At 49.0% G+C, this 15,242-nt stretch overlaps 1 protein-coding gene across 1 annotated transcript in view; it reads right to left on the bottom strand.

Annotated features, from left to right (window-relative positions):
• Positions 1–6,498: 6,498 nt before the first annotated feature.
• LOC147093168 (uncharacterized) overlaps positions 6,499–15,242 on the bottom strand; it is a 28,498-nt gene continuing 19,754 nt past the window's right edge. Inside the window, exon 2 of the mRNA XM_085974256.1 lies at positions 6,499–9,364. Coding sequence (XP_085830382.1) covers positions 7,301–9,256 — 1,956 coding nt within the window. The 5' untranslated portion in view covers positions 9,257–9,364 and the 3' untranslated portion in view covers positions 6,499–7,300. The remainder of the gene's footprint in view (positions 9,365–15,242) is intronic.

The following is a 15,242-nucleotide window of genomic DNA, read 5'->3' as shown; positions in this document are numbered from 1 at the left end:
TTTCTACAGTCCTTGCGCCAATGTCCATCCTTCCCACACCCGTAGCAATTCAGCTTGGCTTGGACAGGGCGAATCCCCTCCTGACGCCACTCCTTCTTGCTTGGGGCTCTGGGTTTTGCCTCATGCACCTTTCCCTTCTGGGGAGGTGTTTCCTGACCTCTACAATTCTTGTACGCCACATTGAGCTGACGGAGCACCGTCTCCTCCGTGACGCCGGGACCTTGGGGATCAAACCAAGATCTGACTAGGGCCCGTATCTGCGGCAAACTGTTGGTAACCAAGCAACGGAGCCAATGAACCTGCTGCTCGACGTTCATTGCAACCTGTTCAGGCATGCCCGGACAGCTGCATCGATACAATGGCCACAGCCTTTCTGCGAAAACCCGTGGGGGTTCTCCAGATAGCTGCACAGTCCCTTCCACATGGTCGAATGGACTACCGTCGTCCACTCCCATTACTTTTAAAACTTCCTCCCTGAGATCCGCATACCCTTTCCATCCCCTCTTACTATCCTCTGAGAGGCACTGAAGGATTGTGCAATCCAGGGAGAAAAGCAACAGTTTCACCTGTTCCTGAGCATCACAGTCATTAATGGCTGCTGTTTCCTCTATCTCCCTGAAATGAAGTGAGGGATCTCCCTTTACTGTGAGTCGTGCGAGGTGGCTCACCATGGACCTTAATTGCGGGCCAGCATAGGGGACCACAAGCTGGTTCTGGTGGGGTCCGATACTGCCATCGGCAGCGTTGGGACCGAACCTCTGGTGCCGAGTGGGGCACATTGGTGCCGGTCCCGGCTTTGCTACCAGTGGTTCTTCCTCACACTCCAGCTCAGCCAGCTCATCATTCACTACCCCCTCCTTTTCCGGCCAAGCTTCACTATAGCTCGGTGGTGCTGAGGGCTCGGTGGCTGGTACCACAATTACCTCAGCTGGAATCGGCTGTTTTGATTCCTTTAAAAAGTCCATGTGACTAGCTTTCAGGCTGACGAGACACACCATGCCTTTTGCCTTTACCAGGGCCGTTCTTAGGTCCTCTATGGTCTTTTGGCAGGGGCCGTGGTCTGTGCTCTCAAACCCGTGCTCGAGGGCTAGCTTGTAAGCTGCCTTAACCTCCACAAGTCTCTCCTCCTGCACTCTTAGCTGTTGTGCGAGGCGGGCGTTTTTCTCCCGTATCCTCGTTTCATTAATCTTTGCCGCAGTAACCTGGCACTCCAGGTAATCTAGCCTAGCCTGATGTTGACTAGCTACCACTTGGTGTTCCTGATTCAGTGCGTGAAGCGCTGTGATGAGTTTTTCCCCACCCATGGCCTTTTCCTCTATCTCTGCTGCCTGGGTTGTGATCTTGGCTGCCTGTGCTGCAACGACTCGGTCCAAGATCTGGACCTGCTTCTTGTAACACATCAGCCACACTGCCTTCTCCACTGACTTCTTATGCTCTTTGCTCTCTGTCCACCTGATGGCTGCGTCCACCGGTTGCCCATCCAGTAAGAGATCGGAAATCCACTGTTTAGTGAGATTTACCTTGCCAATGACATAATCCGCTATCCTCTCATCCATTGCATTTCGACCATTCACACTTGGATCTATTACATTGCAATCCTGCTGCCAGAGTCCTGCCGTGGTCGCCATTTTCTGTAAGGGGTGTTCCTTGAGAGATGTCTCTGAGGTTTCTCTCTCTAGAGGCCTCACTCTCTTGCACAGTAAAACCTTGAGTGGTTCGACCCACTCGCCCCTTAGATTCTATACTCTGGACTTTGGGGCAGGAAGTCCAATGTAGAGAAAGCTCTTGTAGACCAAGTTTGATGAAACATAATGAAACTTTATTGCATAAGGAAAAATATCAAATCAAATGCAAGCAGATAAGAGAGTACATGGGAGGGAAAAACACAAACAAATCATAACGACACCATACTAACTAAGGCAAATACAGGCATCTTATACTCTACAAAGATCATCATGAAATAAGGAAACACACGGAACATCGAGGGACAACAACTCATGTTAATTGTACCCTTAAATCCACCCCCTTATTAAACCTATCTAGATCTGATTGTGAAGGGCCAGAAACATGCTCACCAATCCAACTAGGAAGTGCAATGTTTTGAACCAGTCTGCGTTTCATCCTTTCAGGCGTTCCGTCTCCATGTGGATCGTGGAGCCCAAGCGAGCTGTGCCACACCTCTTTCCTGAGGTGGGGGTCGGGGGCGGCTGGACACCGGCTGGTTCTGGCTGTTGGCGGGGTCGGGGATCGTTGGCTCGACCCCGGTCAGAGGAGCCTTGGACTGGCCCCCATAGATTTCCTTAGTTCGTTATTGTCTCTTCCCGAGCAGGAGTGGCTGGAAGGTTTCTTCTCTTGGGGTATTACTTTTTTTGTTTCTTCTCCCGAGTTGGGTCAATGGCCTGGGGATGGTCGATGATCTCCTGGTGTTTTTCCCCGGGGCGGGACGCCGGTTTCGAACGGCCTTCCTGATGTTGGCTTAATTCTTCTTCCTCCTCCAGTGGTGGAGAGGAGTTTGCAGATCTTCTCCCGAAGCGACTCCTCTTCACCCACTGCCACTCAGTCGTGTGTCTCTGAGTGTGACCGTGTCTCCAACTGTAACTCGAGTGCTCAACTCTTGTTCCACTGCAAGTGTCTCCTTGAGAGTGTCTGTACAACTGCAACGCCTCCAGTTATACCTTTCTTCAGGAGTCTCCACTTCCTGCCCAAAATCAGGTTAGTCTTTGTTTTACTTTTGGTGGGCTGGGAGCACAGCGGGGTAGTTATTATATTTTTTAATGTTTTCGATGGCCGGTAAAGGCCCATCTCTGGTCTGGAATGACCTTCATTGTTTTTAATGTCCTGCTGATCTCGTTATCGAGTCCTTGGTGCTGTTCTCATGAATATGAAATTGTCCCCTTTTGTCTGGGTCAACATTTAGATGGCCTCTGTCTCCAGGCCGATCTTGACTGGATCGGCATCTAATCCATATGTATATGTGTGGATCTGGTTTCGTTCTCTCAGAACGGCTTCCAGAACTTACTGTGGGTTGAATCCACAAAGCTGTCTGAGGATTCGCAGGAACCATTTTAAAATGTCCCAATAAGCCGGTCACATGGTATGGTGGCCATTTTGTATGCCCCTTTTTCTGGGCTTCTTTTAAAACAGTCTTTAAAATCATGGCCTCTTCTGCCATTTGACCCTTATTAATACAAAGTCCAATTTTGCGAATCCTACAGCCCCAACCACTAACCCAAATCCTAACCAATAACCACTGGCCCCAACCACTAACTCCAATCTTAACAAATAACCACTAGCCCCAATCCTAACCATTAACCACTAGCCCCAACCACTAACCCCAATCCTAACCAATAACCACTAACCCCAACCACTAACCCCAATCCTAACCAATAACTACTAACCCAACCACTAACCCCAATCCTAACCAATAACCACTAACCCCAATCCTAACCAATAACCACTAACCCCAACCACTATCCCCAATCCTAACCAATAACTACTAACCCAACCACTAACGCCAATCCTAACCAATAACCACTGGCCACTACCATTAACCCCAATCCTAATGAATAACCATGAGCCCCAACCACTAACCCCAATCCTAACCGATAACCACTCGCCCCAACACTAACCCCAATCCTAACCAATAACCACTAGCCCCAACCACTAACCCAAATCCTAACCAATAACCACTAGCCACAACCACTTACCCCAATCCTAACCAATAACCACTAACCCCAACCACTAACCCCAATCCTAACCAATAACTACTAACCCAACCACTAACCCCAATCCTAACCAATAACCACTAACCCCAATCCTAACAAATAACCACTAGCCCCAACCACTAACCCCAATCCTAACCAATAACCACTAATCCCAACCACTAACCCCAATCCTAACCAATAACCACTGGCCCCAACCACTAACCCCAATCCTAACCAATAACCACTAACCCCAACCACTAACCCCAATCCTAACCAATAACCACTAACCCCAACCACTAACCCCAATCCTAACCAATAACCACGAGCCCCAACCACTAACCCCAATCCGAACCAATAACCACTAACCCCAACCACTAACCCCAATCCTAACCAATAACCACTAACCCCAACCACTAAACCCAATCCTAACCAATAACCACTAACCCCAATCCTAACCAATAACCACTAACCCCAACCACTAACCTCAATCCTAACCAATAACTACTAACCCCAACCACTAACCCCAATCCTAACCAATAACCACTAGTTCTGTTAGGGGTTTTCCTTGAGAGATGTCTCTGAGGTTTCTCTCTCTAGAGGACTCTCTCTCTTGCACAGTAAAACCTTGAGTGGTTCGACCCACTCGCCCCTTAGATTCTATACTCTGGACTTTGGGGCAGGAACTACAATGTAGAGAAAACTCTTGTAGACCAAGTTTGATGAAGCAGAATGAAACTTTATTGCATAAGGAAAAATATAAAATCAAATGCAAGCAGATAAGAGAGTACATGGGAGGGAAATACACAAACAAATCATAATGACACCATACTAACTAAGGCAAATACAGGCATCTTATACTCTACAAAGATCATCATGAAATAAGGAAACACACGGAACATCGAGGGACAACAACTCATGTGAATTGTACCCTTAAATCCACCCCCTTATTAAACCTATCTAGATTGGCGGCACGGTGGCATAGTGGTTAGCACTGTTGCCTCACAGCGCCAGGGACCCGGGTTCGAATCCGGCCTCGGGTGACTGTTTGTGTGGAGTTTGCACATTCTCCCCGTGTTTGCGTGGGTTTTCTCCGGGTGCTCCGGTTTCCTCCCACAGTCCAAAGATGTGCAGGTTAGGTTGATTGGCTATGATAAATTGACCCTTAGTGTTAGGGGGATTAAATACAGGGGGTTACAGGGATCGGGTGGGATATGTGTCGGTGCAGGCTCGATGGGCCGAAATGGCCTCTATCTGCACTGTGGGGTTTCTGTGATTCTGTGATTCTGTGATCTGATTGTGAAGGGCCGGAAACATGCTCACCAATCCAACTAGGAAGTGCAAGGTTTTGAACCAGTCTGTGTTTGATCCTTTCAGGCGTTCCATCTCCACGTGGATCGTGGAGCCCCAGCAAGCTGCGCCACACCTCTCTCCTGAGGTGGGGGTCGGGGGCGGCTGGACACCGGCTGCTACTGGCTGTCGGCGGGGTCGGGGATCGTCGGCTCGACCCCGGTCAGAGGAGCCTTGGACTGGCCCACATAGATTTCCTTAGTTCGTTATTGTCTCTTCCCGAGCCGGAGTGGCTGGAAGGTTTCTTCTCTTGGGGTTTTATTTTTTTGTTTCTTCTCCCAAGTTGGGTCGATGGCCTCTCGTTCCAGCAACGCCCCGGGGATGGTCGATGATCTCCCAATGTTTTTCCCCGGTTTCAAACGGCCTTCCTGATGTTGGCTTAATTCTTCTTCCTCCTCCGGTGATGGAGTTTGCTGATCTTCTCCCGAAGCGACTCCTCTTCACCCACTGCCACTCAGTCGTGTGTCTCTGAGTGTGACTGTGTCTCCAACTGTACCTCGAGTGCTCAACTGTTGTTCCACTGCAACTTCGGTGTGTGTCTCGAGAGTGTCTGTACAACTGCAACTCCTCCAGTTATACCTTTCTTCAGGAGTCTCCACTTCCTGCCCAAAGTCAGGTTAGTCTTTCTTTTACTTTTGGCGGGCTGGGAGCACAGCGGGGTAGTTATTATATTTTTTAATGTTTTCGATGGCCAGTAAAGGCCCATCTCTGGTCTGGAATGACCTTCATTGTTTATAATGTCCTGCTGATCTCGTTATCTAGTCCTTGGTGTTGTTCTCATGAATATGAAATTGTCCCCTTTTGTCTGGGTCAACATTTAGATGGCCTGTCTCCAGGCCGATCTTGACTGGATCTGCATCTAATCCATATGTATATGTGTGGGTCTGGTTTTGTTCTCTCAGAAACGGCTTCCAGAACTTACTGTGGGTTGAATCCACAAAGCTGTCTGAGGATTCGCAGGAACCATTTAAAAATATCCCAATAAGCCGGTTACATGGTATGGTGGCCATTTTGTATGCGCCTTTTTCTGAGCTTCTTTTAAAACAGGCTTTAAAATCATGGCCTCTTCTGCCATTTGACCCTTATTAATACAAATTCCAATTTTGCGAATCCAGCAGCCCCAACCACTAACCCAAATCCTAACCAATAACCACTAGCCCCAACCACTAACTCCAATCTTAACAAATAACTACTAGCCCCAACCACTAACCCCAATCCTAACCAATAACTGGTAGCCCCAATCCTAACCAATAACCACTAGCCCCAACCACTAACCCCAATCCTAAACAATAACCACTAGCCCCAATCCTAACCAATAACCACTAGCCCCAATCCTAACCAATAACCACTAGCCCCAATCCTAAGCAATAACCCCTAGCCCCAACCACTAACCCCAATCCTAACCAATAACCACAAACCCCAACCACTAACCCCAATCCTAAGCAATAACCACTAGCCCCAACCACTAACCCCAATCCTAACCAATAACCACTAACCCCAATCCTAACCAATAACCACTAACCCCATCACTAACCCCAATCCTACACCTTAACCCCAGCCCCTGACCAAGGATTATTGACAGGGATCAATGGAGGAGCTAAAGACCTGATAAAGGAAGTATTTGAAACAATTATCTCGAATAAAGAAATAGTGCAATGTATGTTAGTAACAAGAGATTAAATCAAAGAGACCATCAAAATCAGCAATGACAATTACAAAGATCAGAACATTTCTAAGGCTATCACATGCAGTATGTGTGGAGTTTTTTTTTTAATCGGATCCAAGAGATGTTAAATGATACAGAAAATAACAGATTTCAAATCTTATGCAAGGTAGTTCTGTAAAGAGGTGGTTCAGGAATTTCAGGTGAGTGTAAAGTGAGACACTACAGTTCAGTCTTTGACACCCACAAGCCGTGTACACAAATAGAACAAGTTTGGGGTTTGATGTGGTAGAAGGCGAACTAGATGAGAACTGAAATAATCCAGAGTAAGAAAAGGCCCAAAAATGGAACAGTCAGTAACAGAACATCAATTAGTCTCCTCTTATTATGGAGAAATCAAATATTAGACACACTGTGTGTTTGAAACAAAGCTGCTTTATTTAATATTTGTCCAGAATATTAATCTCAAGTCCCGTTATTCTAGTTATTAACATCAGCAGAAACAAAGCCCAATTGCCAGAGTGAACATGGTTCAGTCCTGGATGTGATTAACAGCAGCAATAACAGCAGAATCCAACCTCTTCAATCACTGGTGAATTCGCTGGTGTCTCAGCAGAGTGCATGACTGAGTGAATCCCTTCCCACACACGGAGCAGGTGAATGGTTTCTCCCCAGTGTGAACTTGCTGGTGATTAAGCAGGTTAGACTTCCAAGTGAAAACCTTCCCACAATAAGAGCAGGTGAAAGATCGCTCAGTGTGAACTCGCTGGTGTCTCAGCAGAGTGCATGACTGAGTGAATCCCTTCCTACACACGGAGCAGGTGAATGGTTTCTCCCCAGTGTGAGTGCGTTGGTGGGTCAGCAGAGTGCATGACTGAGTGAATCCCTTCCCACACACGGAGCAGGTGAATGGTTTCTCCCCAGTGTGAGTGTGTTGGTGGGTCAGCAGAGTGCATGACTGAGTGAATCCCTTCCCACACACAGAGCAGGTGAATGGTCTCTCCCCAGTGTGAGTGCGTTGGTGGGTCAGCAGAGTGCATGACTGAGTGAATCCCTTCCCACACATGGAGCAGGTGAATGGTTTCTCCCCAGTGTGAACTTGCTGGTGATTAAGCAGGTTAGACTTCCAAGCGAAAACCTTCCCACAATAAGAGCAGGTGAAAGATCGCTCAGTGTGAACTCGCTGGTGTCTCAGCAGAGTGCATGACTGAGTGAATCCCTTCCCACACACGGAGCAGGTGAACGGTCTCTCCCCAGTGTGAGTGTGCTGGTGTCCCTTCAGATCCCCGGCGCTTTTAAAACTCTTCCCACAATCAGGACATTGAAATGGTCTCTCATCAGTGTGAACTCGCTGGTGTCCCTTCAGATCTCCGGTGTTTTTAAAGCTCTTCCCACAGTCAGAACACGGAAATGGTCTCTCATCAGTGTGAACTCGCTGGTGTCCCTTCAGGTCCCTGGCGCTTTTAAAGCTCTTCCCACAGTCAGAACACTGAAATGGTCTCTCATCAGTGTGAACAAGCTGGTGTTCCTTCAGATCCCTGGCGCTTTTAAAGCTTTTCCCACAGTCAGAACATTGAAATGGTCTCTCCCCAGTGTGAACAAGCTGGTGTTGCTTCAGATGCCCGGGGCTTTTAAAGCTTTTCTCACAGTTAGGACACTGACATAGTCTCTCATCAGTGTGAGCTCGCTGGTGTTGCTTCAGATCCCTGGCGCTTTTAAAGCTCTTCCCACAGTTAGGACACTGAAATGGTCTCTCATCAGTGTGAACAAGCTGGTGTTCCTTCAGTTCCCCGGGGCTTTTAAAGCTTTTCCCACAGTTAGGACACTGAAATGGTCTCTCATCAGTGTGAACAAGCTGGTGTCCCTTCAGATCCTCGGGGCTTTTAAAGCTCTTCCCACAGTTAGGACACTGAAATGGTCTCTCATCAGTGTGAACAAGCTGGTGTTGCTTCAGTTCCCTGGCGCGTTTAAAGCTTTTCCCACAGTTAGGACACTGAAATGGTCTCTCATCAGTGTGAACAAGCTGGTGTCCCTTCAGATCCTCGGGGCTTTTAAAGATCTTCCCACAGTTAGGACACTGAAATTGTCTCTTGTCAGTGTGAGCTCGCTGGTGTCTTTGCAGTTGGGATGAACGAACAAATCCCTTTCCACACACGGAGCAGGTGAACGGCCTCTCATCAGTGTGAAATCGCTGGTGTCCCTTCAGATCCTGGGGGCTTTTAAAGCTCTTCCCACAGTCAGAACACTGAAATGGTCTCTCGTCAGTGTGAACTCGCTGGTGTGTTTGCAGGTGGGATGAACGAACAAATCCCTTTCCACACACGGAGCAGATGAATGGACAGTCCCTGGTGTGACTGCGTCGTTGAATTTCTATTGCAGACGGGGAAATGACTCCCTTCCCACCGTCCCCACCTTTACCCGGTTTCTCCCCGGTGTGACGGTGCACGTGTCTCGCCAGGTCAGGCGATCGGCTGAATCCGCGTCCACACACCGAACACGTGTGCAATTTGTCATCGCTGCGATCGCTGCTTTCTCTTTCCATGTGCAAAGGCCGATGATATTCAGGTCCTGATGAATCCAGCGCCTCTGTCAGATCTTGACGTGATGTTTGGTTGAGCTTCCCGCCTGTAACTGCTCCACTTCTATAACCCTGTAAATTGAGATCAGAAAAGGATCAGAGACAAACTTTTGTTTAATTTTCCTCTTTCCGAACCTAGTGTCAGTGAAGCTGATTTTCAGGCCCCAGCTGCTGCACAGGTTGGCTGAAAGGATCAGCAGTAATGGCGGCTGTAATACCCACAAGCCCCGGCGCTGCAGAAAGCGCTCTGTTGACTCCAAGTCCCGCACATGTGCTCATGGCCCCCGCGCTCTCCCTCCTGCTCCACAATTGCCCGTCCCGATCGGTCCACAACGCACATGCTGAGTGCACAAAACCCCGTGGTTGGAACATCGGGCGCGCATGTGGAGCCGCAACATCTGGTACACGTGCGCGGCTCAGGTGGAGGCGAGTCGGTGTTTCGCCTCAGCCGCCAGGGAGGTGCGCATGCACAGGACGATCCAACATTCTTCCTGTCAGCAATCACTCCCTCGTTTCTTTAATAAAAACAGAAAATGGTGGAAATACTCAGCAGGTCAGGCAGCATCTGTGGAGAGGGAAACAGAGTTAACGTTTCAGGTCGATGACCTTTCGTCAGAACTGCTTGCTCTTTAGTGTCAGCTGTGACTCAGTGGGTAGCACTCTCACCTCTGAGGCATAAGGTTGTGGGTTCAAGTCCCACTCCAGAGACTTGAGCACAAAAATCTAGGCTGACACTCCAGTGCAGTACTGAGGGAGTGCTGCACTGTCGGAGGTGCCGTCTTTCGGATGAGACGTTAAACTGTCTGCTCTCTCAGGTGGATGTAAAAGATCCCATGGCACAATTTCAAGAAAGACTTGCATTTATACAGTGCTTTCATGACCACCAGATGTCTTGAAGTGCTTTACAGCCAATGAAGTACTACAATGAAGTAGTCACTGTTGTAATGTGGGAAAGAGCAGGGGAGTTATCCCCAGTCTCCTAGCCAATGTTTATCCCTCAATCAACATAAAGATAGATTATCTGGTCATTATAACATTGCTGTTTGTGGGAGCTTGTTGTGTGCTAATTGACCGCCGCATTTCTTACAACAGTGACTACACTTCAAAAGTACTTAATTGGCTGTAAAACACTTTGGGACATCCGGTGGTGGTGAAAGGCGCAAGTCTTTCTTTCTTCACTGATCTCACCAGCGACCTCTTCTGACTGTTGGTTGATTGACATTACAAGAGGATTTGAGTACAGGATAAAGAAGTCTTACTCCAGTTATATAGGGCCTTGGTGAGACCACACCTGGAGTACTGTGTACAATTTTGGTCCCCTTACCTAAGGAAGGATATATTTGCCACAGAGGGAGTGCAACAAAGGTTCACGAGATTGATTCCTGGGATGGCGGGACTGTCGTTTGAGAAGAGATTGAGTAAACTAGGCCTGTATTCTCTTGAATTCAGAAGAATGAGAGGGGATCTCATTGAAGCATACAAAATTATTACAGGGCTTGATAGGGTGGATGCTGGGAGAATGTTTCCCTTGGCTGGGGAGTCTAGAACCAGGGGCAACAGCCTCAGGATAAAGGGTCGGCCATTCAGGACTGAGATGAGAAGAAATTTCTTCACTCAGAGGGTGGTGAATCTTTGGAATTCTCTACCCCAGAGGGCTGTGGAGGCTCAGTCATTGGGTATATTCAAAACAGAAGTCGATAGATTTTTGACCAGTAAGGGCATCAAGGGATATGGCGATAGGGCCGGTGAATGGAGTTGAGGCAGAAGATCAGCCATGATCTCATTTAATGGCGGAGCAGGCTCGAGGGGCTGAATGGCCCTCTCCTGCTCCTATGTAAAGAACTAGATGTAATATCTCCAAGTTTGCAGACGACACAAAGCTGGGTGGGCGTGTGTGCTGTGAGGAGGATGCCAAGAAACTCGAGTATGATTTGGACAGGTTGGGTGATTGGGCAGATGCATGGCAGATGCAGTATAATGTGGATAAATGTGAGGTTATCCACTTTGGTGGCAAAAACAGGAAGGCAGATTATTACCTGAACGGCAATAGATTGGGAGGAGGGGAAGTGCAACGAGACCTGGGTGTCCTTGTGCACCAGTTGCTGAAGGTAAGCATGCAGGTGCAGCAGGTGGTTAAGAAGGCAAATGGTATGTTGGCCTTCGTAGCGAGAGGGTTTGAGTACAGGAGCAAGGATGTCTTGCTGCAGTTGTACAGGGCCTTGGTGAGACCACACCTTGAGTATTGTGTGCAGTTTTGGTCGCCTTATCTGAGGAAGAATGTTCTTGCCATGGAGGGAGTGCAGCGAAGATTCACCAGACTGATACCTGGGATGGCAAGAATGACGTATGAGGAGAGATTGGGTTGATTGGGCTTATACTCGCTGGAGTTTAGAAGAATGAGAGGGGATCTCATTGAAACTTATAAAATCCTAACAGGACTAGACAGACTAGATGCAGGAAGGATGTTCCCGATGGTCGGGGAAGTCCAAACCAGGGGTCACAGTCTAAGGATAAGGGGTAAGCCATTTAAGACAGACATGAGGAGGAATTTCTTCACCCAGAGAGTGGTGAACCTGTAGAATTCTCTACCACAGAAGGCAGTTGAGGCCAATTCATTAAATATATTCAAGAAGGAGTTAGATATATTTCTTAAGGCTAAAGGGATCAAGGGATATGGGGAGAAGGCAGGGACAGGGTATTGAGTTTGGATGATCAGTCATGATCTCATGGAATGGGGAGCAGGCTTGAGGGGCTGAATGGCCTACTCATGCTCCTATCTTCTATGTTTCAATGGTTATCCCTCAATTAAGATAATAAAATGACAGATTATCAGATTGCTGTTTGTGGGAGCTTGCTGTGCGCTAATTGACTGCTGCGTTTCTTACATTACAACAGTGACAACATTTCAAAAGTACTTCATTGGCTATAAAGCGCTTTAGGACGTCTGGTGGTGGTGAAAGGCGCTATATAAATGCAAGTCTTTCTTCCTTCACTGGTCTTACCAGCGACCTCTGCTGGCTGATGGTCGATTGACAGCTGAGAGTCCGCGCATGCGCAGGCGGGACGGCGGTTTCGGTCGAGTCCGGCACAGCGACCCCTCCCGGTCACCAAGGGTAATAACCGCGCATGCCCAGAGTAGACCAACCCCCTTCCCCCACTCGGAGCTGCGCCTGCGCACTCAGATCCTGTCGGATGGAGTTGGCGCGGGGCATTCGGGGAAGGGCACTGGGACCCTGAAGCCCCGCCCACTCCCTGTGCTGCAGGTGGAACTGGCCGGTCTTTCCTCCACCAAGATGGCGGCGCGTAGCCCGGGCCTATCACCGAGAAAAAGCCTCACCGCTGCCGTCCGGCGGAACACAGACCGAGCCGCTGGATCTCATTCGGGCCTGAGGCCGTTCTCCAACTTTATAAACCCTGCGGTGCGGCTTACCCGCAGTTTATTAATCTCCCGACTCCGTTCCCGCCGACCTGCAGCTCCGCCCGGCGACTGCGCGAGAATTTCTTTGTGAAGTTGGTGAGGGACACGTGACCCGGGCCCACGGCCTGATTGATGGGAGCTTCCGACCAATAGGGAGCGAGCAGGGCGGGGCTGGAGGAGCGCGCCGGCGGTGGGTCCTCCAACCAATCGCGGAGCCTGAGGGGCGCGACTAGCGCCGGCTGATTGTCTGATCCGCAGGGCAGCGAGTTTCTCCAGTCCCTTGTTCAGGGCCCGGGGCCAGGGGAGGCTGTGGGCCTTTATTCCCCGCATTGGACACAAGGCTCTGTCTCACAACACACTGGCTCAGGTTTTAATACAGACTTTTTAAATTCATCAATAAAATCAGATAAACCCCGTGCTTCTGTGGAACAAACTTTCTAATATTTTATAGAATCATAGAATGGTTACAGCACAGAAGGAGGCCATTTGGCCCGTTGAGCCTGCTCCGCCATTCAATAAGATCATGGCTGATCATCCAAACTCAGTACCCTGTTCCTGCCTTCTCGCCATATCCCTTGATCCCTTTTGCCTTAAGAAATATATCTAACTCCTTCTTGAATATATTTGATGATACTTATCCAATTCCCTTTTGAAAGCCGTGATTGAATCTGCCTCCACCACCCTTTCAAGCAGTGCATTCCAGATCCTAACCACTCGCTGCGTAAATTTTTTTTCCTCATGTCGCCTTTGGTTCTTCTGCCAATCACCTTAAATCTGCGTCCTCTGCTTCTCGACCCTTCCGCCAATGGGAACAGTGTCTCTCTATCTACTCTGTCCAGACCCCTCATGATTTTGAACACCTCCATCAAATCTCCTCTCAACCTTCTCTGCTCTAAGGAGAACAACCCCAGCTTCTCCAGTCTATCCACGTAACTGAAGTCCCTCATCCCTGGAACCATTCTTGTAAATCTTTTCTGCACCCTCTCTAAGGCCTTGACATCCTTCATAAAGTGCGGTGCCCAGAATTGGACACAATTCACTAGTTGAGGCCGAACCAGTGTTTTATAAAGGTTCATCATAACTTCCTTGCTTTTGGATTCTATGCCTCTATTTGTGAAGCCCAGGATCCCGTATGCTTTTTTAACCGCTTTCTCAACCTGCCCTGCCACCTTCAACGATTTGTGCACACATACCCCCAGGTCTCTCTGTTCATGCACCCACTTTAGAATTGTACCCTTTAGTTTATATTGCCTCTCCTCATTCTTCCTACCAAAATGTACCACTTCGCACTTTTCTGCATTAAATTTCATTGGCCACGTGTCCGTCCATTCCACCAGCCTGTCTACGTCCTCTTGATGTCTGTCACTATCCTCCTCACTGTTCATGATACTTCCAAGTTTTGTGACATCTGCAAATTTTGAAATTGTGCCCTGTACACCCAAGTCCAGGTCATTAATATATATATCAGGAAAAGCAGTGGTCCTAGTATCGACCCCTGGGGAACACCACTGTGTACCTTCCTCTAGTCCGAAACACAACCGGTCACCACTACTCTCTGTTTTCTGTCACTTTGCCAATTTCATATCCATGTTGCCACTGTCCCTTTTATTCCATGGCCTTCAACTTTGCTGGTAACCCTATTATGTGGCACTTTGTCAAACGCCTTTTGGAAATCCATGTACACCACGTCAACCGCAGTGCCCTCATCAACCCTCTCTGTTACCTCATCAAAAAACTCAATCAGAATCAGAGCGGCCGGGCCCAGCGGACATGCGGCCAGGGCCCCGGCACCAGGAAACCCAGGGTGCAGCGCCTCCCCCATCCGAGCCGCTGCTTCCCGGTTTCTTCAGCTGGTTCCACCGAGTCCGACTCAGGTCAAAGGACAGGAGCCAGGCTCCCAGAATGGCCGGCGGCCCCGGGGAGCATGCGCACTCTCAGCAGGGAAATCAGCGCATTGGATGGAGTGGATTCTGGGGTGTGGTGAATTGTGGGTGCTGCGGCCACCATTAGTCAGCGGCTGTCGGGAAGTTTTATTGCAGGCTGACGGAAGTCAGTCCCTGGCCGCCTGTGTAGGTCTTTTTGCTGCTTCATTTTGAGCTGGAGTGGAGATGGAGGAGAAGCTGCTGGGTTTAACCCCCAGTACTTCTGAGCCCAGGAGGACCCAACAATTTCCAATGTGAGACTGTCAAGGAAGGTGGATTCTGGGGGAGATTAGGTTGTTAAACAGACACTGTCCCTACAATGTAAAAGAGTATTGTTTTAGGAACAAGTATTTCTGTAGAGGCACTGGCCGAGAAATTCACTAGCCTTAGCGCCGCTTTTGAGGCGCTAGAGGGACTAGCGCCAGAGTTATGGCCATTTGAAAAATTGAGTGGGGCCCTAAAGCGGCGTTGCACCGGTAGCGCTGCGCCGGCACCGATGACGTCATCGGTGTGCGCAGCGTCCCGGTTGCCGTGGTAACCCGCCCGAACTCCGAAATTGAGTTGCGGCCGCAAGCAACGTTCTGTAAAAGGTGCCTTGCTGAAGTTAGCG

Source organism: Somniosus microcephalus, unplaced genomic scaffold, assembly GCF_052327205.1.
Source record: "Somniosus microcephalus isolate GS21.2 unplaced genomic scaffold, FLI_Smic_1.0 unresolved_chr1, whole genome shotgun sequence".
Lineage (NCBI taxonomy): Eukaryota > Metazoa > Chordata > Chondrichthyes > Squaliformes > Somniosidae > Somniosus > Somniosus microcephalus.
Note: the sequence above shows the minus strand (reverse complement) of the source record. Positions and strands in the feature narration are given on the sequence as shown.